Raw genomic sequence first — 24,545 nt, forward strand, 5'->3', positions numbered from 1 at the left:
CAGGTTGGAAAGTAGCTGCGGCGGGTGAGTTGGATGGTGGCTGGGTGGATGGATATGTGGATGTTTTGGGTTATAGGTGATGTGTATGTAGGACTGGACTGGTGGGTGTGTTAATGGGGAAGGTAGAAGAATGGGTGGCGCAATGATAGGTGCGTGGACTGGTGGAGGTGTATGAATGGGTTTTAGAGCTGTGGGTGGGTTGTGGGTAGAAAGAGTGTGTGAGTGGGGTGGCGGGTAAATGGGTGGGTTGGTAGGTGGATGACAGCAGATACTGGCAAAGGCATGACCAGCTTAGAGATGTGTTGGTAGACTGGTGGGTGATGGGTGGATGGTGAGGGCATGGGACGGGGTGGAGAGCTGTGTGTACAGGTGGGTGGATGGTGAGCTGGAGAGTGGCACTGCGGGTTGATAGATGCGTGGGTAGGAGTGTTAGAGGGTAGGTGGAAGGCCTGGCAAGTAGCAGGGTCGGGGGGAGTGGATGTGCAGGTGGGTGGATGGCAAGCTGACAGGTTGGTGGGCAGATGGGGTGGGGGTGGAGGAAGGCAGCTCTCAGCGCTGACCACCTTGTCTCTTGGCAGGACACCAGCCACACATGGGAGATTCCTGGACCCGGAGCTCTGCACAGGAGATGCCAGAGCTGAACCGCCAGTGCTGGGTCCTGGGGCACTGGGTGTAACCGAGACCCAGCCTGGCCTCCAGACCTCAGGCCATCATTAGGCACCAGCCCCCTGACACAAGACCGCGGTCTGGTACCTCTGGAAAGCTGGCCCGTGTGCTGTGAACTCAGCCAGCCTGCGTGGGAGACACCAGGCCTGCCCAGTGCTGCCTGGGTCCCCCGGCCCTGCAAATGGGGCCGGGGCGGCCGGAGGGAATGCACAGGGCTGCAGAAAGCGAGTTTGGGACAGCCACTCCTAACTCTTGCCACCATCACATGCAGAGCCCTGCAGGGTGCAGCTGGGACACCAGGAAAGATATGGACATTGGCCACTGAAAGCCTGGGGACCCACGAGCCAGCCAGGAGGTTCAGGAGGGGCCCATCGGTGCAGAGGCCTGCAGGGGCAGGCAGTGGTGGCGCTTCTGGAAGGAAGGGCAGTGGTGCTGGCACCGCAGGGGGTCACTCAGCAGGCACAGAGCAGGGGCTCAATAAATGCTTGTGGAACCTGTTTTCTTGCTGTGCTTGGAGGCCAGTTGCTCTCTGGGCTGTGGCTGCCCCCTCATGGTACCACTCCATCTAGCCCCCAAGGAGCCGGAAGGTGAGACAGCCCTGAGTGTGCTGGGGTCAGGGCCAGACATGGAGATATGGGAGGGAGGGAACCTAGAGCCGAGGCTGGGCCTGGAGGGGGGGGGATCAAAATGGAGCCAGGTGGCCAGGTTGGGTTCCAGAGAGGGGACAGGGCAGGGGCCAGGCAGGCGGGACATGTGAAGTGGGCATGAGACAAGCCCTCAAAACCAGGCCCTAAGCCACCCTGACTACCCCGGGGACCCCTACCCTGGGTCTAGAGCCACCTTTACATCAAATCCTAGAGCTCAGATCCCTATTATACAGACGAGGGAACTTAGGGTCACAGCGGTGAAGTAACTTGTCCAAGATCACAGAGCTAGCAGATGGCAGAGTTGGGGTTTGAACCAGGACTCCTGACTCCAAGAGGCCTCATCCCTTCCCAGAGGATTTCTAGACCTTTCCCCCAAGTAGAGAATGTTCTTCACTCTTCCATAAATCCATCTGTGCTCCATCATCCATCCATCCATCCCCTCCCTTCCTCCCTCCCTCCCTCCATCCATCCTCCTATCATGCATCACCCATCCTCATGATCAACCACATATCTGTGTCTTCATTTCTCCAATGATATAATTCATTGTGCCCCTACTATGTGCCAAGCACTGTGGTAGGTACTTGAGATAGGAGACTGAACCATCCAGAGAAGGTGTCTGTCCTCGCAGAGCTCACAGATGGGCAGCACAGATAACTGGACAGACGATTACAGTGCGTGTGTGTACATATATAGTGCAGTGTGTGGTAGACTGTGGGAAGTGCTGTGGTGCCCGGTCCTGGGCCAGGCAGCCTGGGTTCAGATTCCAGCTCCTCCACTTGACACCTTCGGCTAGTTGCCTGACCTCTCTGTGCCTCGTCCCCATGGGCTCGTGGGGATAATCATTCTACCTACCTCTTACAGCTCGTCTGAGGGTTAAATGAGTAATGTATGCGAAACACTTAGAACAGAGCCTGGCACATAGTCCGTGCTGGTTAGTGTTTGCTGTTCGTCCATGAGGGGAAGTCAGGGGCTGCGGGAGCCCAAAAGCAGCACCGCCTCGTGTGGGTAATGGCGGTCAGGGAAGGCTCCTTTGGGAAAATGACATTTAAGCCAAGACATGAAGGTTGTCTAGATGTCAGGCAGGCAAGAGTGTAGAGGGGAAGAAATTTGGGGACATTATAGGGACTTTGAAGTAGTCTAGATGGCAGGTTGGAGAGAAGGGAGGGCGGGGGGTGGTGGGAAACCAGGCTGCGGAGGGCGGGGAGCCAGGGCAGAGGGGCTCGAAGCCTACTCAGCAAGCCTGGACTTTATCCTGGGGCCGTGGCCGACGGGGCCCCCAGTTGTGCCTTCTAGGAAGGTCACTGCAGTGGTGGGCAGAGACCAGAGTGGGCAGCGCGGCTCCCTTCCTCATCTTTCCCACACTCGAAGGGGGAGAAGAGGGTGGTTTGGTCCAGCCCAGGGGCCCTGGGGTGGGACAGTGGGAGCCGTCGCAGGAGCTCGTCAGGAGAGAAAGTCAGCAGGCTCAGGGTGGATGGATGTCGGGGAGGGGAAATCAGCCATGATTCTCAGGTTGTGGGCTTGGGTGGGGGTGGTTCCCATGTCTCGAGTCTCAGGTGCCTGGGGGACACGCCAGTGGAGGTGCGTGCTCATTCATTCATTCACGCATTGATCCATCAAGTGAGCGATTCATTAATCCATTTTCCATTCATTCAGTAAATATTGTGTGGGGCGGGGGATGGGTCGGGAGAGAGACTGGGGCCCAGTTACAAAGGCCTTGAATGTCAGGACAAGGAGTCTGGGCTTTGGCCTCTGGGCGGGAAGAAACCCCCACAGATATGGGGTCAGGCAGGGTGTCTGACAGGAATCCAGCCAGGGCGCCAGGCATCTCTGTTCTCACCCGCGTTCTCCTGAAGTTGGCAAGCAGACCACAGAGGTCTTGGAGATGATTTTAGTTGACACACAGGCAAAATTTTAATCTATTTTAATTGTTGCGTTCATGTAAATGTGTATTAGGAAAAAAATGTAAACGGGCACATGAGTGCCGTGATTTCATGGACATTATTGCTTAGGATGAAACCAAAGTAGGCATTTAAGTAGAAAGAAAGAGTTGGCTTAAATAAAAATATTAAATAAATAATCGTACAAATGGTATGTGATTATGGTACTTGGACGGCTCAAGCAAGGGCCATTCTCACCTGCTGCACAGGCCAGGGAGGGAAAGGAAGGAGGTAGGAGGCCTCCTGTCTCCTCTTGGGCACCTCCTGGGCAGGGGCTGAAAGCTAGCTGTCTTTCAATCTCACGGAACCTGCAGCAAGAAGGCTGCTGGTCAGATAAAAGGAAGCACTTACAGGCAGGCAGGTTGAGTGATCCAGATTGGTCACTACTGAGAACTCCTGGGAGGGTCGTCTGCATGCAGGGAGCAAATGCCACTGTCTGCCCCGGTCTGGGAGCAGGAAGGACTGCCTGCTGGGAAGGTGGGGGTGCCTGGGCGAGCACAGAGAGGCCTAGATGGGGCTGCACAGGCCCCTCCTCCTGCGCCTGCAGACTCCTCTCCCGGCTCCCAGCTCCCCTGCACTGAGCAGCCTGTTCTGACCCCTGCGGGGATGGGTGTTGGCTGTGGGTGCGGCCTTTCAATCTTCACCGGGCAGGTTGGCCGGACCCCAGCCCAGAGGAGTTCCCGCAGCCTCGCTCTGCCCTGGGCCCCCGCCCCTGGCCGCCCTGTGTCCCCATGCCCATGTGCGCCCGCCAACCTGGACCGTGTACAGCCGAGTTAGCGCTCTGCGTGTGCACGCGTGCTAAGCGTGTGCGCTCGGCACTGAGCTGCACGGTGGGCTGTCGCTGGCTCTGCACACACTCACGATGCACGTGCTGGCCCTGGGCCTCGCCAGCCCTGCGCCCGTGTCCGTGCCTGCTCGGCGCCCTGACGCGGGGCTCGCCGTCTTGTTCGGCCACGTCTCGCCCTCCCCAGGTGCAGAGCCCCCAGGGGCTGACGGGCCGGCCCAGGCCTCAGGGAGTCGCTGGGCCGACTCCTCTCTCGGGCTGGGGGCTGTGAGGAGCGTCGGCCCCACTGCCCACAGAGCCAGCCTCCCGCTGCAGCCTCGTCTCTCTGGTAATGGAAACGTCCCCCTGATTCATGGCGTTTGTCCGCGCAGCCAGGCCTGAGGACAGGGCGAGCGGGGGAGGCTCAAGCCCAGGAAGAGCTGTGGCCGCCAGGGGGCCGACCCCTTGTTTGGAAGGAAGTGAGGACAGAGGATGGCCCGGGGGCTGCGGGGTTGATTTAGATCCTGAGACCACGGCGGACCTGCGCTGGGCCGCACTCACCCAAGAACGATTGACTGGGGGCTTCTGTGCACCTGGCTCTGAGCTGCACCCTGGAACTGCCACAGTGGATCAGAGACACCGTCTTCCCCCCTAGCGGTGTGTATTCCAGGGAGATTGCTCAAATAATTCCAACAATAAAAGTATCGCTTCAGACTGTGAGAAGGGCTATGTAGGTGAACCAAGGCAAAACCTGAATCACCCTGGAGGGATGAGGGCCACTGCAGCAGGGACTGAAGGATGAGGAGGGAGGCCACAGGCAGAAGTCACAGCATGTGCAAAGGGCCTGGGGTTGAGAGGAACACTGTGTGGTTGTGTACAGCCCCATGACGGGACAGAGTGCTTGGAGCTCAGGGTGAGGGCACAAAGTCTGCTGCTGAGCAGTCAATGGGGGTCAGAGTGTGTGGGGCCTTGTGAGTTACAACAAGGAGTTTGGGCTTCCTGCTGGGCCCCACAATACTGTCACCCCATCCCCCGTTCCTCCACATCCATTACCCGCCTCCGTCTCAGGGGTGCAAACTCAGATGCCTGTGGGACTGGGACTGTAATGCAAGTGTGAGACAGAGGGGCTGTGGGGACTGGAGATCTGGCGAGCGCCTGCCCAGGCTCCAGAGCCATCGAGTAACGTGCGACCAGAGTAGCCCCATCTTCCAGTTTTTCCGGAGAAGGAGGGAATTGTCCAGACCAGCACACCCAGCCAAACTTGAGTAGGCTGAGCTACCAGATTGTGACCTTCAGTGTCCCTCAGGCCGGGTGGGGCCTGGAGCCTCAGAACGGGATCGTCCTGGCTCCAGGTGGGGTGGGAGGTGAGGCCTGGGGAGGGACCGTCTGGGTCCTTCTGAGGTCAGAATGCCAGTGCTGGAACTGTCTGGAGCCAAACAAACCAACAACCTTGAACAAACAGAAGCAGGGCCCTCCCACTGCAGGAGAGGAGGGCAGGTCCCCACGGGGACAGAGGCCGGAGAGGGAGATTCCTCCGGGAGCCTGCGCCTGCTCTTCCTTAAGCCTCTTGTTGCTGTAGCCGAGATGCATTCCCAGTAACCCAGGTCTGGGTGCCCACAAGCCCCTGGGCGCCTGACAGCTGCAGCTTCGGGCTAATTTACACCCCGGTGCCTATGGGGTGGGGTGGGATGCGAGGAATGGGAAGCAGGATGGGAAGGGACAGGAAGGCCTCTGTTTCCCCCCATGGAGAGTGGGGGCTGCCACCTCCAGCAGGCAAAGGTCACCCAGCTGACCCCTGCCTTTCTGCCCATGGGGGCTGCGGGGTGGGGGCCAAGGGTCCAGGAAGGGTCCCCTCCCACCTCTTTCCTCCCAGGAGAGGCAAAGGGGGCCAGGAGGAAGCAGCCCTGGGACATGCGTGAAGCCAGGGGATGGGGATGCAGCCTCGCAGGGGGCAGGGAGCTGGTGTCATGCTGAGGGGTGGGAGCCCGGGTGGGGGTTCGGCTCCGCAGACTCGTAACCAGCTGGAGCCCGCCTGCACGGGCTTGAGTTGGCTCACTCGGTATTTGTTTGCTGAATTGAGACAATATTTAAAAGTTGGATTTCATGTTAAAAATAAAACACCTGGATTTGGGGTGTCTTTTTTTTTTAATGATTGGCACCTGGGCTAACAACTGTTGCCAATCTTTTTTTCTTTAAGGATTGGCACCTGGGCTAACAACTGATGCCAATCTTTTTTCTTTTTATTTCTGCTTTATCTCCCCAAACCCCCCCGTACACAGTTGTATATCTTAGTTGCAGGTCCTTCTAGTTGTGGGATGTGGGACACCGCCTCAACGTAGCCTAACGAGCGGTGCCATGTCCACGCCCAGGATCCGAACCCCGGGCCGCCACAGCAGAGCGCGCGAACTTAACCACTCGGCCACGGAGCCGGCCCCCGGGGCTTCTTTTGAAAATCTCGAAGGTCTGGCATTGCTGGACCCTCGGTGCTGAGCTGCAGCTCCCCCGTGAAGGGCCTGTGCTGCCCTGTTGACTAGGTCCTCGCAGGCCAGCTTTGCTCCCTGATGTCACTGGCCTGGCCCCTGAATAAGAGGCTAAGAAGTTGTGATGCCCCACCCAGCTTCCCCCCACAGATGGACTGCTGAAGGGCCTGCCTGCGCTTGAGTGTCTCCAGGCAGCCCAGAGATGACCCCGGCGACCCCAGGGAGGTTGGGCGGAGCAGGGCACCCCGCATTCATAGGAACTCAGGGGGGCAGGGGCAGGCCCTGCCACTTTCCCTCCACAGCGGCTGGACAGAAGGACTCTCCTCATACAGTGAGGGAGGTTTCCAACTGGGCCTCTGACCCAGCGCCAGGGCCATCACCGGTGCTGAGCTGTGTGCCGTTCAGATCCCCTTCAACTGAAGCCCCTCTCACTCAAGGGCTCCTTTATCCAGACGCCAAGAGCCGCCAGTGCTCACCCTGGAAGGCAGCAGGGCGGTGGGGAAACGCAGGAAGCTCCCAGTGTCTGCAGGAAGCAGGCGTCTGGGTGTGAGCGTCCAGGATGCACGCATGCTGGGGGAAGCCCTGGGCCGAAGAGCCAGGGGCTCACCCCGCCGCAGCTCTCAGGGTTGCATACTGACTAATGGCTTCCAAAGCTGTGCCTCAGTTCCCCTCTCTGTAAATGAGGAACGGGGGTCGTGCCTTCCCCTGAGGGTGCCATGTGGATTAATGAGTCAGGGCCAGGCTTGGAATAACCTCTACGTATGGAAGGGCTTCCATGGTCTGTGCTACACACTGTGCGGGGACCATCGCGCCATGTGCCAGTGGGGAAAGGGAAGCAGAGAGGGGACTTCTCCCACGTCACTCGGCCAGCCTCCAGTGGACTCTGACTCAGCTCTTGGAGGCAGCACGTGCTCCTTCTGTCTCACCCCAAATCTAGCGCATGACACTATATTCTTAATAACATCTTTCACTGATTTTGCAAGAGAAGAAAATAGGAATTTATTTTAGAGTTAATGCCTACACGGCCTTTCTTCCCTCCTAAATTGCACGGTGCATACAGTAATGACAAACATCCATGGAGATTCTGGGAGCCGTGTTCGCACAATCTCCTGACAAACCTGACCTGTGCCCGAGCCTGGGTGGGAAGGGAGAGCGGGGCTCCCTCGGAAGCAGTGGCACCGGTTTTGGTCCCTAAGAGCTGGTCTGATCAGCCCCCAGCTCCCCCAGGAGTCAGCTCTCCTGGGAGTCAAAAGCCCTGAGGCGCTCGCCACACGTGGGAGGTGGGCAGAGAAGCAGGGGGCTTGGAAGCTACAGAAATGATGGATCTTCTCCGGGAGAAACAGTTCTTATCTTCACGTTGGCCCAGCGCTCCAAATGAAAAGTGCATTTGCATAGCTGCTCGAGCTGAAGCTGCAAAGCTCGTAAAGTATTTGCTGGGGCTCTCGGTTGCATAGGAACGTACGTCGAGTACAGTACCGCGGCGGGCCGGGCTGGGCGCCAGGAAAACAACGGATTAATATTGGGAAGGAGAAATTACCCACCACTGGGAAACCAATTAGGTCCCTGATCCGAGCTTGTTACATTGATGGAAATAGATGCGCTCTGGTCTTCACTCAGCTGGGGTGCGAGGCACATTTCCAACTCGCTGGGAAGCTGCTGGAAGAGGGCGGAGGGGCGGGGTCCCGATAACAAGAACCCCATCGCCTGACTCCAAGGGCACAGGCGTGAACAGGAAGGAAGAAGCGAGCAAGAAAAGCCTGGATCAGATCATAAAAGAGCGGCCCCGCCCTCCAGACAAAGCTCAAGGGCAAGGGAGGTGGCCTCTAGGCTGGAGGGTGGTCTGTGGCACTGGTCCTCGGCCCCCCTGCCCTGCATCCAGAGGGCATCTGGAGGGGCCCCACTGCCCTGTGGGCTCTGAGCTGCCCGCCTGCCCATCCTGTTGGGCCCCATCCTGAGGGCCCAGATCTGGATGGCGGGGGTACAGCTCCCCTCCTTCCCTCAGCAGGACCCATGCCATCAGCCAACCCCTTCTCAGGCCTGAGAAGAGGACAGAGGCCCCTGCAGGGCCAGATCCCCCAAGGCATCCCTCCTTCTCAACTGGGCCTGGGTGGGACCCGGGATGAGTGAGGGCCTTATAGCAGTCCTGGCTAGACGTTTCCGGGGTCCACAGAACAATCCCACTCTCTCAGCCACTGTGCCAGCCCCCAAATGAGGCAGGGGTGTGTGTGTGTGGGGGGAGTTGTTGGCGCCTCAGCTTTGGCCTCTGAAGGCAGAGCCTCCTGGCACATCCCACGCATGTCGGTGTTGGAGGCCTGGTCCCCTCTGTCCTGCTCAGCCATACTCAGGGCCCTGACAAGGCTGGAAAGGAGGCCTCCCCAGTTCCCTTCACTGTCCTGGCCCCAGTCAGGCCCAGCCCAGGCGTCCCACGACAGGCCTGAGTGGACATGGGCCCCGCTCTGCTGGATCTTACAGGAGAGGCACCAAGCCAGGTGTCCCCGGGGTCGCTGTGGGGGAGGCGAAGGCCACACACACTCTGCAGCAGCAGCTCCTTCCTCCTCCTGTTGTAACTGCTGCCATTTCCAGGGCCGTCCACCCCTCGAGTCCCTTTTCCCCAGTGGGCCCCCGTCCTGGCCGCAGCTCTCTTCCAGCCCCTGGGGTTCCAGCTGGCCGACACTGAGGATGCAGCGGGGGACACGGGTACTGAGTGGGGGCCAGTGACAGGTTCCCCTGCTGGATGAGAGGACCAGCTCTCCTGCCTCAGCCCATCAGCACCGCCACCGTCTTGCCGTCTCCTTCTCACTTATGCAGGTTTTGGGGCGTAAGGCTGTCGAGGGAGAGCACAGAGGGATCAACATTAGCCAGCCTCAATCCGAGGGCTGCCCCAGGCCTCTAGGTGGAATCCAAACTGCCTGGGTTGCCATCCAAGGCCCCTGGAGACCTGGCCACCGCCGGCAGCTCCCAGCAGCCTCTGAGCTCAGCACTCCTGGCACACTGACCCATCCCTCCACCTGGGGCAGGCTCTGCCACACCACTCCTCCAGACCTCTGCCCATGCTGTCTCCTCTACTGGCCAGCTATGTGCATCTTATAGGATCCAGCCCAAAGACCACCTCCTCTGGGAAGCCGTCGCCTCGCACATCCTCTACTGGTTTCCCACAGCACAGGGCAACCCCTTTGATATAGCACTTCTGCCCTTAATGGCCTTTTCCTTCTGCACCTGCAAGGCCTGGCTTCCTGGCAGCCGCATTGCACTCCGTGGTGCCTGCGGGAAGAAGGCGGCATGTTGCCCCTGGGTTCTGCCCCCTCAGCCCCCAGGCAGGCTCCAGGGTGGAGACGAGGGGGCTGAGGGCAGACAGGGGCGAGGGGGGCAGTGGGACTGAAGTTTGGTCTGAACAGAGAAGGGGCTGGCCGCAGGGCATGCTCTGGGCAGAGCGGAAACTGACCTGGGTCCACCACACTCTGCTTCCTTTTTGAGTTGGTAACGACTTGGTTTTCATTCATCATCTGGACATCCTGGTCCTCCACGTGATGACTGCGAGGAGGAGAAGACGGAAGATTAGATCAGGCTGCAGGCCCGTGTCCCTGCCATCCTCCTTGTTAGGGCTGGCAGGGGAGGCTGTGAGCAGGCTTGAGGCGCACCTGGTGGTGGTGTGTTTCTCTTGGTGACAGATGTCCGCGTCCTCGGTGAAGAGGATAGTGTGGTAGGGCACTGTGGGCTCACACGTGGGCAGGATGCCCCCGACCAGGTGGCCCACCATGGCTAGGATCCCGTTGTACACGAGCAAGTCATCCACCAGCAGCTGGACAGACACAGAGGAGGGGCTGCACCAGGTGGCCTGCAGGTCCCCCTCATGTGACTGCTCGGAGCCTGGCCTACTAGGAGCCGGGCCGCGTTATGATTCCAACCCTCCCACCATGGGGACAGGCGATGCCATTGGCCCTATGGCTGCAGATGAGGACACTGAGACTCAAAGCGCTTAAGTACCTCCAGCCCATGGGGCAGAGCTGGGCGGCAAACTTGGGTCTCCGGCCCCCACGGTCCCTGCTCTCCTCACCCCCGAGTTGCCTCCTGGCATGATGAACTCCCTAAACCAGTATGATTTGCCAAGAAAAGATGAAAGGAAAGCCCCTTTCTGTTTTCTCGGGTGATGATTCCAATCACTCGGGGGGGTTTGGAATTCATGGCTGGATGGCAAGTTTCCCTGCGTCTGAGGACCAGGCATTTGTGTCTGAGGTTGCAACAGAGAGAAGTAAATCAAACTGCGACAAATGATAATTGCTGGCGGCCTAATTACCAACGAGCATAATTATCTTAGAAAACCCAGCTAATAAGTACTCACGCCAAACTCCTTCACCCCTCGATGGGGTGTTTTCGCATAATTCCACAGTTTGATCATTGACACGGTGGTAGGCAGATCAAAAATCACATAAACCCGGTTCACCTGTCAGAGAGAACTAATTAAAACAGGCATGTTTGGAAACAGAGGTGCTAGGCTGGGCGGGGGTGCCGGGTGCGGGCAGGGGGCGAGCCCGGTGGGCGCCTGAGGCAGCGCCTGCCACGTTGGCCGGCCAGGGCTGCTCAGGGCCACGGAGCGTGGCGCTCCCGCGGCCTTTCAGCTCCTGGAAGCCCATCTTGAGTCAGGTCATGTGCGGCTGCGTTTGCAACAAACTGCTGAGCTGGCTCTTGGAGAGCCTGGCGTGGCCCTCCTTTAAATACCCGTGGAGACTTGGTGCATCCTTTCCTTTCCCCCAGGTCAGGCCAGAAACAGTCTGGGGCTCCGCGGGCCAAAGGGAGAGGCCCCAGCTCCAGAGTTGAGGAGTAGTGCGCCCGGCCCCAGCACAGCCCTGAGCCCTGTCTGTCCTTCCTCGGCCAGGACTGAGAAGCCCAGGAGCCAGGCGCTGCTGGGTAACCTTCCACGGGCGTCTGTGACCCTCTGCTGCAGCAGGGGCCGCCAGACAGAAGGAGCTAGTAAAGTGGGACGCAGCAGCCCCCGCCAGCTCCCCCTCGCCCAACAAGATGAACTATGAGGGGGCCCCTCCCAAGACAGAAGCAAGCACTAAGCATTCAGCGTTGGCCACAGGCTGCAGGCTTAGCTGAGGCCCAGGCCCTGGGTCTCAGACTGTGGCCAGCCTCACCGTGCCCCAAGGAGGGGAGGGGAGTTGCGGGGAGGCGGGGTGCTGCTGGCAGGGGGTCAGCCTTCTGACTGTACCATGGAAATAATAAAGGTCTAGATGTCAGTCCTCAAACTCACGGGGCACAAGCAGATACAAATGTTTGAGTTCCGCTGGGAGAGTGACAGCTGGAGAAACTGCCCTCCACAAAAAGGCCTTCGAGTGAAAGACGATGGACGCTTGCTGGCCAAGCTCAAGATGGCAGCGGCTGGACTGGCTAGGGGCCCACGGGTTTGCGGCCTCGGGTCTAAGTGCTGATAGATCTATGCGTTTCCCCTGTGCAGTCGTGGGGAGGGGCTAAGGGGTGGGCCTCGTCTCAAGGGAAGCTGATGGACACACAATGGGGGGGGCAATTTGGGAGGCATGGGAAACTTCCGTCACAGAACCACCGACGATGCCCTTGCCTGTGTTTCCAGAGGAAAACGGACCCCCTCATCCTCCTGCCCAATCACATGGAGTGGACAAGGGGACACGCCCGTGGTCACTCGGATGCCCCAGACCCTGCTGCACAGCTCTCCCCAGGCGTCTGAGGCTGGTGGCTGCTAAACACACCTGTCCCATGTGGCCTGTCTCCTCCCTCTCTACCACACTGACCAGGCCCAGGTGGGTGCAGGACGCCCCAGGCTTGCCATCAGGCTGTGGAGCAAAAAGACAAGCAGGACCAACTGCAGGGTGCAAGATCTGGGAAACTGAGTCAGTTGGCTAGAAGGGCTGACCAGGCAGATTTGGCCAGAGAGAGGGCAGGGTTGGAGTCAAGTGCCCGTGACGTAAGGAAGGAGCAGAAAGGTGACTGTGGAGAGGATGGGGCTGGGAGGAAGGGGGCAGAGTGGGCTGCAGAGAGAAGCAGAGGCCGGAGAACAGAGGGCGATGCCCACAGGCACCGATGGATGCCCGAGTCCCCCAGGCCTGCTGTGCTGTGGCTCCTGGCTTCAGAGTCCCATGTGGCTCTTTGTCTCCCAAGTGTCTCCCTATAAGAATCACCCCCGAGCAAAGAGAAAGAACTGCTGGCCTGGAAGAGCCGACCCCGTCAGACGTGTTAGCAAAGACAGCCTTCCTGACAGCCCCCAGGAATTTTGGCTCATTCAAAGTTAACTTGGCCAGGAAGGAAGATGTGTCACTGAGACCAGGGAGAGAAAGTCCCCCTGCCCACCCCAGGGCTGGGAGCCTCTGGAACCCACCAGGCCCGGCAGGATGGGAGCCAGCCACATGTGCCTGCCGTCACTGGTGTCGTTCACTTGGTCGATGAGCTTGTCAGGGGTCCGGATGTCCCCACACACACCCTCCAGGGAGTTCACACTGTCGGGGAAGGCGGCGATATCTGAGGAGGCCTCTAAGCTGCCATAACCCAAAGCAGTGTGCTCGGCACCATGGGCCACTCGCAGCCGCCAGCTCCATCATGTTGACGGAGATGCTTGGGGCTGGCGGGCCAGCAGAGCAGCCGTCTGCTGCTCTGGGCTGCCAGAGAAGTGACAGCTGAATTAGACTAAGTTTTGGGGAAAATGAGAGCATGGAGGTTGGTGGGGGGCAGGGGGTGGAGGCGTGGCCAGTTTCATGGAAAGGGAGGAAACCACGCAGAGAGCTGACTGAAAAAGAGGCGTTTCCTGGAAGTGCTGGAGGCAGGAACCAGAATGTGGCTGCTGCTCTGGAGAAGGGCAGGCACACTCTGCACAGACTTGTCTCTTTTGCAAGGGGCCGGGTCCTGGCTGGGCTGTTTTGGCACATGAGGACCGCACCAAGGCTGGAAGCAGGGGAGCCTGACCCAGCTCCCTACTGATGGGCATTAGTGTGGATCCGGAGAGCCCGGTTCCAGCCCTGGCTCTGCCATTCCAACCTGCGAGACCTTGGGCAGTTCACAGGGCCTCCCTGGGCCGGCTCCCTCATCTGTGAAATGAGCATAAACATCTGTATGTCCCAGAATTGACAAGACCTCAGAGGACACCGGATGTGAGTGCTCTCGTAAAACCAATGGGGCCTTATACATCCCAGGAATCCCTAAGAACAATCAAAAACACTGAGAATCCTTTATCCCGGCTGAGGAGGATGGTGTCACCAGGGGAAGGCAGAAAGGGTCCAACAGGAACCCAAGGACCTCAAATCGATGCCAGGCAGGCTCTGGGGTTTGACCTGCTCCGACAGCTCTCTAAGTGTGGTGAGTCGGGGATCACAGACCAAGAGCCCTGAAGGGTCAGGCAGGTTAATAACAGAGGCAGGACAGCTCAGTGGTCAAGAGCATGGTCTCTGGAGCCAGACTCCCAGCTCCACTACTCACTGGCTGTGTGACCTTGGGCAAGTTACCCAACATCTCTGTGTCTCAGTTCCTCATCTGCAAAGTGGGGATAACAGCACTCCCTTCAGGAGTGAGGGCAAGTGAGGTACCCTGCGACAAGCCCCGGCACAGAGGGAGCCCTCAGTAAATATTACCAACATGTTTCGGGGGCGTGGTAGATAACAATGAGGAGCGAGGACCGAGATCAACTAGAAGGGTGTGCTCGGGGAAAGGGCCAGTGGATACTCGGGTCCAGCCATCATCACTCTGCTTGACTGTGGCCTTGCATTGCCAATTTCTCAAAAGAAGCTGAAGATCGGGGTTTTCGTGTGAAACCTTCTGATTTTTGAAAAATATTAGTAACTAATTTAAAATATTTAAGAACTCACTGGGCTAACAGTTTGCAAATTCTGGTGCGGGCATTCCATGAGCAAAGGGTTCTGTGGTCAATAAATTCAGGACACGGTGAGTTAACACAGTGCACAGCTTGCTCCCTGCAGGCCTTGTCAGAGCCTTTAGGACTCCAAAGTGCCCATGGTTCTCTAGCAGAGGACTGCAGCTGTAGCCTCTCCCAATTCCCTGGACCCCAGGACTCTTGCTTTTGTGGAATTCCCATTACGGATGCCCTGGCAGGCGCGGCTGGGAGCTGCTCACAGCTTTGCCCACCGCAGTCTGGGGGTCTGGTTCCCACAGACATTTCCCTCCACGCTCAGGGCTCCTGCTCCTCCCTGAGCCTCCTGCGCCCCCTGTGGCTGGAGTGGAGCCCTCCGCTGAGAAAGGATACTGTTTTCCGACAGGGGGATCTTCTCTCCGTGCTCGTCGTACAGCTCCAGGCCAGTGAGACCGATGTAATAGGGGTCACCCCAGCTGGTCAGGAGCTGAAACTGGAAAATGACTGCAACACGTGATTAAGGGAAAACAGAGAACAAAGTAAAACAACGACAAAGACAGCATGCGGACACATCTTCTTTTGGTTTATATGGATGAACGAGAGAAAAAACCTGGTGCTTTCCTCTCACTGAGACTGAAGCCTATGAAAACGTGGCACCAGACTTTCTTTCACTGTAACCAGGTATTTCTGTGCGTGCTTTAAGAATTCAAAAGCTTTCTCCAGGAGACAGGACAGGAGGGTAGGAAGGGAGGGTCGGGAGGGAGCTGGCAGGGGAAACATTTGTGTCACGAACTCATTGTATGGTGCTGAAATTGACTAGGCCTCAAATTGCCTCATGCCTCAGTTTACCTGGCTGCAAAATGACAAGAACAGAGTACCTGTTCCCTCCTCCACCCATTTCAAGTGTGCAAGGGGCATGCGCGAGCTTGACAGCATCAGGCGGGATGGCCGTGCAGGGTGACCTGCCATTGCTGACTGAGTCCCACACTCGAACCCGGGCACCAGCCTGCCTCAGCCCTGTCCCACTGGCCCCCAGCGTTCCCCAGAGCAGGCAGGGCAGGAAACCTGGGAAGCAGCAGGGTGGCTCCCAGGTGATGGCAGAGCCAGGGGCAGTGCTTCCAGAAGAACAGGCTGGTGGGAGAGGAGGCTGCCTGTGCTCACTAACTGGGCCCTGCTCCTTCCCAGCTATGTGGCAGTGGGCAGGTTACTTAGCCTCTCTGGGCCTCCGTTTTCTCAGCTGTGAAATGGGGGTGCTAACAGTGCCCATCTCACGGAGCTGTGGTGAGTGAACACGGGCAACCCACTGCAGACGGTGCCAGGCCGTGGTAAGGGTCCAGTAAATTTGAGTGATTATTCCTTCTGTCCTCAGCCCCTCCCTGCCTAGTTCCAAGGGGAGCCCCTAGACTAGTCCCTGGGTCAGTTCCAGCTTCTCTGGGCCCTCCTGCACCCTCAGCCCACCAGGGGGCGGGATCTAGACCTTGTGTTGCTGCCCCGACCTGTCCCAGCAGCACCCAGTTGCCCGAGGACCCTCCGGTCCTCTCCTCTGGTTCCCTGCGTGGTGCTCCAGCAACCTCGGCTCGGGCCTCCCTGAAACCCTGGTCAGCAGCTGAGGCCAGACGTCAAGGGCTTTGCCCTCTCCCTGCATTCCAGCCTGGCCCACGAGGGCCCGCGAGTGCAGGCAGGGTGGGAGAAGGATACAGCCACACGGCATCAGCGGCGCCTCGTAGTCCATGCTCGCCCGCTCCAGGCTTTTTGTGTCGAGCCTGAGAAAACACAAGACAGCACCAGGAAGCAGAAAATCGCAACAGCCCAGACTCGCTGGTCAGCGATTCCCCAGGCGCCAGACTTTGAAGACATGTGGCAGTTTCATGCTCCCTGGGAGACAGTGGGGCAGACCCCCTCCCCCCCACCCCGAGGCCTCTGCTGGCAGGGAGTGCCCATTCTGTGGGCAGGGGCTCAGTCATCACCAATGCTAGCACAGGGTGTTCTCGGGCTCATGGATGTGGATTCTTCTGTGCCTCTATCAACCCTGGCAGGTGGGTACTCACATCCCTAGGCTGTGCGTGAGGAAACTGGAGCACAGAGACGTGAAGCCACTTGCCCAAGGTGGCAGAACTGAGCTGTGACCTGAGGCTGAGCAGTTGCAGAGTCCACTCTGTTAAGCACCCCACTCTTCTGCCCTTCATGAATAAGGTAGGTCCACATGAGCTGAGAGCTGAGCAAGACTCATGATGGGGTGATGGGGTGGAGTGTTGGGTGGGGTCAGGCTACATAGTGGGGTGGTCGGGGGGCGATGTCTGAGCTGAGGAGGAGGCAGCCACGGGAAGAGTCAGAGCTGGGTGTTCCAAGCACAGGTGCAGTCAGAGCAAAGGCCCTGAGGTGGGAAGGGGCTGGGTGGTCGGTGTTTGACCCAGAAGGCAGCCAGGGACTGGTGTGTAGGGCAGGATGGGAGGAGGGCAGGGAGAGAAGGCTGGAAGGTGGGGAGCACGCTGAGGGCTTTGGCCTTGTGATCCTGAGCAAGTGGCTTCACTAGCTGGAGCCTCAGTTCCCACATCTGTAAAATGGGCATAATAATCCCTCCTTCCAAGGGTGGGTGGAAGGATTCCCTGAAGGGTAAATACAAAGCATGTGGCACAGAGCAGGCACTGGGAGGGAGAGCTCTCCTCCATGCTCCTCCCTGTGGGGCTGCTCTCCTTGGTCCCCAGCCGCTGCCCTCTAGCTCTGGCCTAGTTCCCTTCGACTTCAAGGGCAATGTTATAATTAAGTGACTGTTCCCACGACTGGCCCAAGAAGTGATCCCAGCTACAGTGGAGGGAAACTCATGTTCTTTCCAGACCTCGGCCTCTGGCATTTGGACATCAGGGGGTTTAAAGGAGTAAACTTAACGTGGCATTTACAAATTGTTAGGAACTTAATGCAGCTGAGATGGGGCCGAGAAATCCCAGTGAATCCATGAAATGTTAGGCTCTATTTATCTCCTGGACTCTTTCTAAATCAGCAGCACGGAAACGAGGGAAGGAAGGCCTTTCCTGGAATCGGCTGGCGGGCACTTCTGGAATCAAGGCAGGCCGGGGCCTCTTTTCTCAGCAGGAAGTGCAATGAAGCATTTAAAATCTCCAGCACTCCAGACTGTGAGAACCCAAACATCCCAGACAAGGTGGGCGCATTCCCCAGGCTTCTGGAGAGGCTTGGCTGAGCTTGAAAACGGCCAAGTTGAAAAGCGATGCGTTTGATCATCATTTCAAAACCTTTCCGTGTACACTTCAGAGCACGGGGCACAGCGGGCGCCCGGGGGCTGGGAGGGGATGTTCCTGGCGCACCCCTCACCTCCGGGCCGGCTGGGGAGGCAGTCGAGCCTGGAGGTAGTCCACAAAGAGGATTTCTTGAGCAAAATCAAAGTGGCAGTTGCCCGGCCCCTTCCGGATGAGGAAGCCCTCGGGAGGGGAGACGCACAAGCCGTCCAGGGAGACGTGGACGATTTTGGCCTAGCAAACAAAAGAAAAAATATGCCTGAGGAAAAGGAGCCAGCAGGGAGGAGAGCTGTGCGTGCTGACACGGCTGGTGCTGCTGGCAGCTGGCATTTATGACGGAGAGCCTTCAGAGCCCTCAGGCTTGAGAAATAGCTGGGTCTGGCCTTTCTCCTAGACCAGAACCACCTGGGCAGGGCCCACTTTCCAGAATTATCCCCTCTCCGTGCCAGGCGCTGTGCTAGGCACCAGGCAGACAGCAGGTGACAAGGCAGGTGAGGCCCCTGCCACACACAGTGGACACACACAGACATTCTCCCGTCCACTCAGCTGCAGCAGCCTGAGGTGGTACAACATGGTGGTCAAGGGCATGGACTCTGAAGTCCACCATTTGTAGTTGTGCAAGTTACTTAACCTCCCTATGCCTCAATTTCCTCATCTGTTAAATGGGCTCAGTGATGGGGTAACTTATATAAAGTATCCAGAACAGAACAGCGCCTGGCACAAAATACACACTCGGTAAGTGTTAGCCTGTCCTGATGCTTCTTCAAACCCTGGCTCACACGTCACCACTTTGCCTAGCACTTTCCCCTGGGACAGAATGAGCCCCTTCCTGATCTTCCTTCTCAGAGCCCTTAGCCTGTCCTTTTAGGGCATGGACTCCCTCGCAGTGTCCTCAGTGGTTTCTGGGTCTCCCTTGATGGCAGAGACCCCAGCTGGACCATCTCTGAATTGGCCTCAGGGCTGGCACACAGCAGATGCTTACCAAGAGCGTGCTGAATCGGCTGGATTTGGGCCAACACGTCCCCCTGTTGTAGGCCAGATTTCACCAGCCAGATGGCCAGGATCTACCAGCAAATCTCAAAGCCTTGATGGCAGGTCTGAAGCACTCAGCTGTTTCCCCTGGGCAGCAGTGGGGGGCAGAGAGGGGCTCTGACAAGCCAGCACCCTCTCTCCGACTACACACTTTGGAATCAGGGCTCCTTGGCACCTTACCCCATCTTCATGGTGAGCCCCCGGGCCCAAGTGCTGACCAAGCTGGTGGGATTTCACCTCTGGGAGAGGAGAGGGACTCCTCCACGCAGAAAGAAAGGGGCCCTGTCCTGGGTCTCATGGATAAGTAATGCGGCTCTGGGGCCCTTCATTCCTTCAGCATTTAGGGAGCCCCCCTCCCCTCATGTCAGCCAGTTGGTTAGTCACGGGCTACATAAACCTAAAAAGTGTAGGGTGACTGGCTTCAGGCATGGCTGGATACGGGGACCCAAAGCCTGTCCCTACCTCTCCACTGTGCTTCTCCTAGGGCTAATTCCTACCCCTGCCCCAGGGCTGGACCTGTGACCCAGGGCTGGCCAAAGTGACAATTGTAACCCACTGGCCATGTGACTGGCTCAGGGTCGTGGAACTTGGCTAGAAGAATCCCTGGGCTTCTGCCGGCTTGCCTTGCGAGAGGAGTTCTCTCTTCCGCTGGACTTGGGGCACGCAGGATGTAAGCCTGCCGCTGCCAGGGTTTGCTCTGTGGAAAAAGCCATCTGAAGGGAAGCTGGCAACAGACAAAAGCACAGGCCCAGGAAGCCCCTGTCCCTCTTCAAGGCCACCACCTCCTCCAGGAAGCATCCCTGACTTCCCCAGGACTCTCTTCATTCCCATGGAGGGGACTTTTATTATCACTCGCATCTTGTAGCTAAGGAAACTAGAGTTCCAAGAAGCTACACAATTTGCCCAAGGACACACTGGAGGATCTGAAGCCCCACCTCCTGGAGTGCAAGGCCTGGCTTTCACCACGTGCCAGGTGCCCCAGGTGCCCAGTAGGGCCTTGGAGAGTAGGCATCCGATGCATCTTCCTGGAGAGGGGCCACAGTTTCCATCACACTGCGCCCTGGGATCCGCCCTCTCAGATGGAGCCCCTCTCCCCATGTCCCTCATCCCACGGTGGCCAGCATCTCTGGCACCGAGGCTGGTGGGGCCAGACCTGGGAGGCAGGGGCTCTGAGCCCAACGTATCCAGGCAGTGAAGTTGGGTCGCGGAAGCTCCAGTGGAAAGACTAACCGGCTCAAGGGGACGTAAAGGCCCAGAGGCATGAGCTGAGGCAGAAGAATGCTTTTTTAAGGCCAGTATATCTGACTTCTTAAACCTGCTGAACCTGAGAGGGCTTATAAAGACACCAGGGCGGCCTGGGGAGGATTTCTAAACCAGACTCAGAGAAGCCAGTCCTCCAGAGGGACAGCGCCTGGGGGGCGCGGCCTGCGACTCCGCCGTGGTACCCACCACGGTTCTGACGGCCCCGCAGAAAGACTCTGGCATGTCCATGGGGGTGCCCAGACGGGGGTCACAGGGCCCAAGGCCGAGTCTGGCTTTGTCAGCTCGTGTGTGGCAGAGAGTGAGACGACCCTCCTGAGGCAGGTCTCCTCCTCCTCCTCATTTTACAGATGAGGAAACTGAGGCCCAGGGAAGGCAGCCCTCTGCCCAGGTCACACAGCTGGTTAGGGTCAGAGCTGAGATTCAGACGCAGGGCCCTGGGACTCGGGGCCCTAACTGCACTGCTGCGCTTCAGGTGACCTTACCTGACCCCTCTTACCATCACCCCTCTACGTAGTGGGAAGGGACAGATGTTTCACAGTCACACGGACAGGAAAGGCCACATCAAGGGGCACCTGTGATGCTCTTTTCCACATTCCAGCAGAGGCCCCTGCCTTATCACACCCAACAGAAGAACACAACATGGAAATTAGGGTGTGGACTCCAAGCCCAGCAGACATGGACAGGGGCTCTAGCTGTGTGGCTATGGACAGGCGACTAGCCCATTCTGAACCTCAGCTTCTAATACTCTGAGAGATGGGGTGATAAGAGCTGCCCCCAGAGGCTGGGACGAGGTCCAACAAAATGACGAATGTGTGGAGCCCTCAGCCCAGGGCCGGGCCCCCAAAGTGCTCAATGAGCACGGCCGCAAGAACCACTGTGAGTTGGGAACCCCCAGAATGAACAAGGTGCAGTGGTTTCCCGAGTCTGCCCTGGGCTCCAGCCTGCATTTGCTGTTTGCAGAAGGGAAGAGCAGCACACTCTCTCCCCGGCCGTAACCCCCCAGCTCCATTTGGAAAGTTCTGGAGGATTTATGCCCCTCTCTGGCAGCCACGCCAGCCATCCATCAAGGCGCCCTCTCCCTGACAGCGGACGGAGGGCAGCCGCTGTTCCCCGCCTTACCCCTCGATAGGTGTCCTCAGGAGATTTATTGTAGTTCCAGAAGCGCAGGCCCGCGATGCTCTCGGCTTTGTTGAAGTGGATCGTGACCACGTGGTCCAGCCCCGGCGAGAAGGGGATCAGCCACATATGCTCATCCTCCATCGTGATGTTGGCTCCATCGATTAACCTGCACACAGCGGGGAAGGGGCGGTGAGACGGGGGCGGCCCAGGCCTTCAGGAGAAATTCCAGCGTAGGGGGTGCCCCCATGCATCACCCTGCACCAGCGGCTGGAGCAGGAGCGCTCAGGGAGGTGAGGCCAGTGAGAGCCGCAGTGAGGGCCATCTCTCATCTGTGAAATTGGACAAAATAAGAGAACGGAAAGAATAATGGTCTATGCTGTTAAAGGTGCAGTGAAGCAATCATCGAGGTTTAAAAAAAAGGGGAAATGTGTCATTTTTCAGGATCCTTTAACCCAGTGATCCCATTTCTGGAATGTTTCCCCCCTATGGAAAATGTATTCAACATGTTGGGAAAGCCATCTGCACAAAGACATTCATTATTTACATTAGGGAAAAAAAAGGAGAGAGAGATAACCTAAAATGTTTCAAAATAGGGAAAGGGTTGGGTAATGTGTACAGTTGTGAAAACGACAATCCTGAGGACAACACAGAGACAAGGAAAAGGCTACGGGACAGCAGGGCCACTGATGTTAATGCTGTCAGATGAGGACAAGGACCAGGAGAGATTATGCAAAAGGAAAAACATACTGTGTCAGAGGGGATGGGAGTGACTGTTTTTCTCTATTGTCCAAACTTTCTGTAAAATGCCGCATTGACTCTATGGTGCATTTTGAAAGAATTCTAGCCCTTCCTTCTCATGCTAGGGGAGAGAGAGCAGCACCCGGGTGAACTTGGCAGCTTCCGGCATGGGACAAGAACAGGGAAGGTGCCTGCGTGGGGAGCTGGCCTGGCCTGTAAGCACAGAGTGTGGGTGTCCCAGTGCAGCCCCCAGCCATGGGGAGGGAGCCCCTGGCACCCCTGTGCTCTTCTCAGCCACTCTTCTGAGCAACCCTGTCACCTTGCCCATGCTGCTCTGCCGCCCTGAAGGCCCAGTTTCTGGCTCTCCTGCTCCGGACAGCCTGCCTCATTCCCCTCAACTCTGCCTGTGTTTGTCCCAGACCGTCCTGCCACTGGCTGCCCCGACTGCCCAGCATGTCTCAGCCATACCCAGACCCATATCCTCGTGCATCTCTGGCCCGTGTGTCTGGCACTGCCACTTAGAGGCCTGGCCCTGGGGACAGGGGCCCAACTCTCAGCCATTTGGGCAACCCCTTCCCCTTTCACTCCTATTTCTCCAGTGACTTTGAAGCTGCTGCACTGGGAGAAATTCAAGCTACTGCCACATTTCCTAGATTTTAAAATAAACTTTATTTTTTCCTTTTACATTTTAAAGTTTTGAATTTGGAATAAATCTTACAACCTAAGTGTTCATCCAAGGAGGTAATCTTTCTTTTTTCCTCTAAAAGGCTGTTATTAACTTGATGGATGGTGTGTCTTACAATTGCTGGCACCTTTAACTGAGGAAATTCAGCAATTTAACACTAGGGTGTTTGTGGGATTAAGCTGACTGAGGATTACCACTAGAGAACATTCCACAGCCTTCCAAAGGAGTTACTTCTCTGTCCTGGGACTGGGGCCACCTCCACAGCAAAACTGTTGCCCAATTCTGAGAGTGGAGAGAACTGGTGAAGCTTTTACAGCTGATGGTGAAGGCAGGTTCCTGCAGACACCCTCAAGAATATCAAAGGGACATTCCCTAGCTCTGTCCACAGAAAAGCCTAGAAACGATGACTGACTCAGCAGCTATGAGCATCCCTAGTGGCTGTATTATGGTCTCTAAAGACCATTTAACAATGGAAAGAACCAGGGTTTCTTGGACAAATGGCTGATTCCACGTCTGGGACAAGAAATATACAGGATGAGCTTGGACTATCTTGTCACATCGGAAAGCAGGAAAGCTGCCAGAGGCTACTATTTAAAAAAGGATTCGGAAGCTGCCAGTGTCTGAGAGGGGACAATTTGGGCATCAATAGGATAAAAACCACAAGAGGTTGAAACCCTCCAAACACAGTCACAGTACATTTCAATCCATGAGTTTATGATAGTCAAAAATAAACGTTTTTAAGGGATGCTAGAGAAACAATTTATTTTGAAAACTGAAAAATAAAGGAAAAGAATTAAGCATTTAGACTGCCTTTCCTGTTTGAACTGTGCCTTAGAATAACCAAATAATTGAGGGAAATTTTCTCTTTACTGATGAAATAAAGAATGATAGGATCAGCGTATCATCATTTTGCAACCCCTAATAAATCAGTGGATTTAGCCACTGAGCATCACTGGCCACCAACATCACCAAAAACCTGACAATCAGATATTGGATATGTCCTGAAGTGACAGTGACATCCACACCCCAGTGGTCATGTCCTGTCCTAAGGTCACACCTCTGTCTGATCAGGCCTCCAGACCTAGTGAACAGTTTACAAGAAATACAGGGGCCTGAAGAACGTGTTAAATAATTCCATAGAGATGCAACTAGTAAGATCCAGACTCTACAGGGCAAAAACCTGGTTTCTTCTACAGATAATTTACAAGGAAAAAAACACAAAACGATGGAAGGGAACCTAGATTACAAGAGGCGTAAGAGACATATCAACCAATCCAATGTATGGGCCTTACGTGGATCTCAGTTCAAGGGAAAAACTGTTGAGAAAGGGGTGAGGGGGCTGTCAGGGAAACAGGATCACGCTGGGCCTCTAGTCCTTTAAGTCATAAGTGTTAATTTCTTTGGTTGTAATAGTGGTACTGAGATTATGTTTTCTCTTTAGAGTCCTCATTGTTTAGAGAGACATAGTGAAATACGCAGAGATGAAATGCTACCAAGCTTGGGATTTGCTGTGACGTAACCCGGCAGAGGGGCAGTAAGTGGTGGGTGTGGATGAACACGCCAGGCAGCACGAGCTGGGCACTTTCACAGCCAGGAGCTGGGTCCCAGGCCCCAAGTCTGAGTATGCAGGAGTGGGACTGGCCAAGACGCAGAGCGCAGAGTGGCTGGGGAGCAGGCAATCACTGCAGGGCCTGAGGGCTGCGGGTGAGGGGCGCCTTCCAGGAAAGCAGGGAAGAGCTGAGCATTGACCCTGAAAGCACTCTGGGCCAGGCAGGGGGGCAAACTGTGATGTAACAGTCCCCTTCCTGCCCCCTAGCCACGCTCTCTGGCACTGACGTGGCCTGGTTAACTAGTGATACAGAGACCGAGGCAGGGGCAAACAGTCTAACTTAGCAGTTAAATGCATGGGTGCTGGTCTCCCGTGGGTCTGCATTCCAATCACGGCTCTGCCACTCAACTAGTCTGGGTGACCTCTGGCCAGTTTCTAACCTTTCTGTACCTGTTCCCTCATCCGTAAACGGGGGCCTCTTAGGCTGTTTAATGTTTCAGTGGATGAGTATCTGTGACCTGTACAACACAGCCCAGCATCTGGCATTTAATAAGTACTCAAAAAATGGCAGCTCTAATTTCAGCTAT

General features: G+C 56.8%; 2 protein-coding genes across 26 annotated transcripts in view; one reads left to right on the forward strand and one right to left on the reverse strand.

The window, feature by feature from the left end:
- Positions 1 to 3,402, forward strand: part of GSG1L (GSG1 like) — a 211,959-nt gene extending 208,557 nt beyond the window's left edge. Inside the window, exon 7 of one of the 2 annotated variants that reach the window (XM_070566511.1) lies at positions 579 to 3,402. In XM_070566511.1, coding sequence (XP_070422612.1) covers positions 579 to 676 — 98 coding nt within the window. In that variant the 3' untranslated portion in view covers positions 677 to 3,402. The remainder of the gene's footprint in view (positions 1 to 578) is intronic. The other variant, XM_070566512.1, reaches the window with a different exon arrangement.
- Positions 3,403 to 7,467: 4,065 nt separating this feature from the next.
- Positions 7,468 to 24,545, reverse strand: part of KATNIP (katanin interacting protein) — a 202,606-nt gene continuing 185,528 nt past the window's right edge. For 22 of the 24 annotated variants that reach the window (XM_070566501.1, XM_070566508.1, XM_070566502.1 and 19 more), the window contains 9 exons: positions 20,987 to 21,152; positions 17,649 to 17,806; positions 16,020 to 16,084; positions 14,715 to 14,825; positions 12,843 to 12,982; positions 10,833 to 10,934; positions 10,132 to 10,292; positions 9,936 to 10,024; positions 7,468 to 9,317 (listed from right to left, as the gene is read on the reverse strand). In XM_070566501.1, the coding sequence (XP_070422602.1) occupies positions 9,259 to 9,317; positions 9,936 to 10,024; positions 10,132 to 10,292; positions 10,833 to 10,934; positions 12,843 to 12,982; positions 14,715 to 14,825; positions 16,020 to 16,084; positions 17,649 to 17,806; positions 20,987 to 21,152 (1,051 nt within the window). In that variant the 3' untranslated portion in view covers positions 7,468 to 9,258. Of the gene's footprint in view, positions 9,318 to 9,935; positions 10,025 to 10,131; positions 10,293 to 10,832; positions 10,935 to 12,216; positions 12,983 to 14,714; positions 14,826 to 16,019; positions 16,085 to 17,648; positions 17,807 to 20,986; positions 21,153 to 24,545 lie in introns of all 24 variants that reach the window. The other 2 variants (XR_011524430.1, XR_011524429.1) reach the window with 1 other exon arrangement.

The sequence above is a fragment of the Equus przewalskii genome, chromosome 12 (genome assembly GCF_037783145.1).
Source record: "Equus przewalskii isolate Varuska chromosome 12, EquPr2, whole genome shotgun sequence".
Taxonomy (NCBI): Eukaryota; Metazoa; Chordata; class Mammalia; order Perissodactyla; family Equidae; genus Equus; species Equus przewalskii.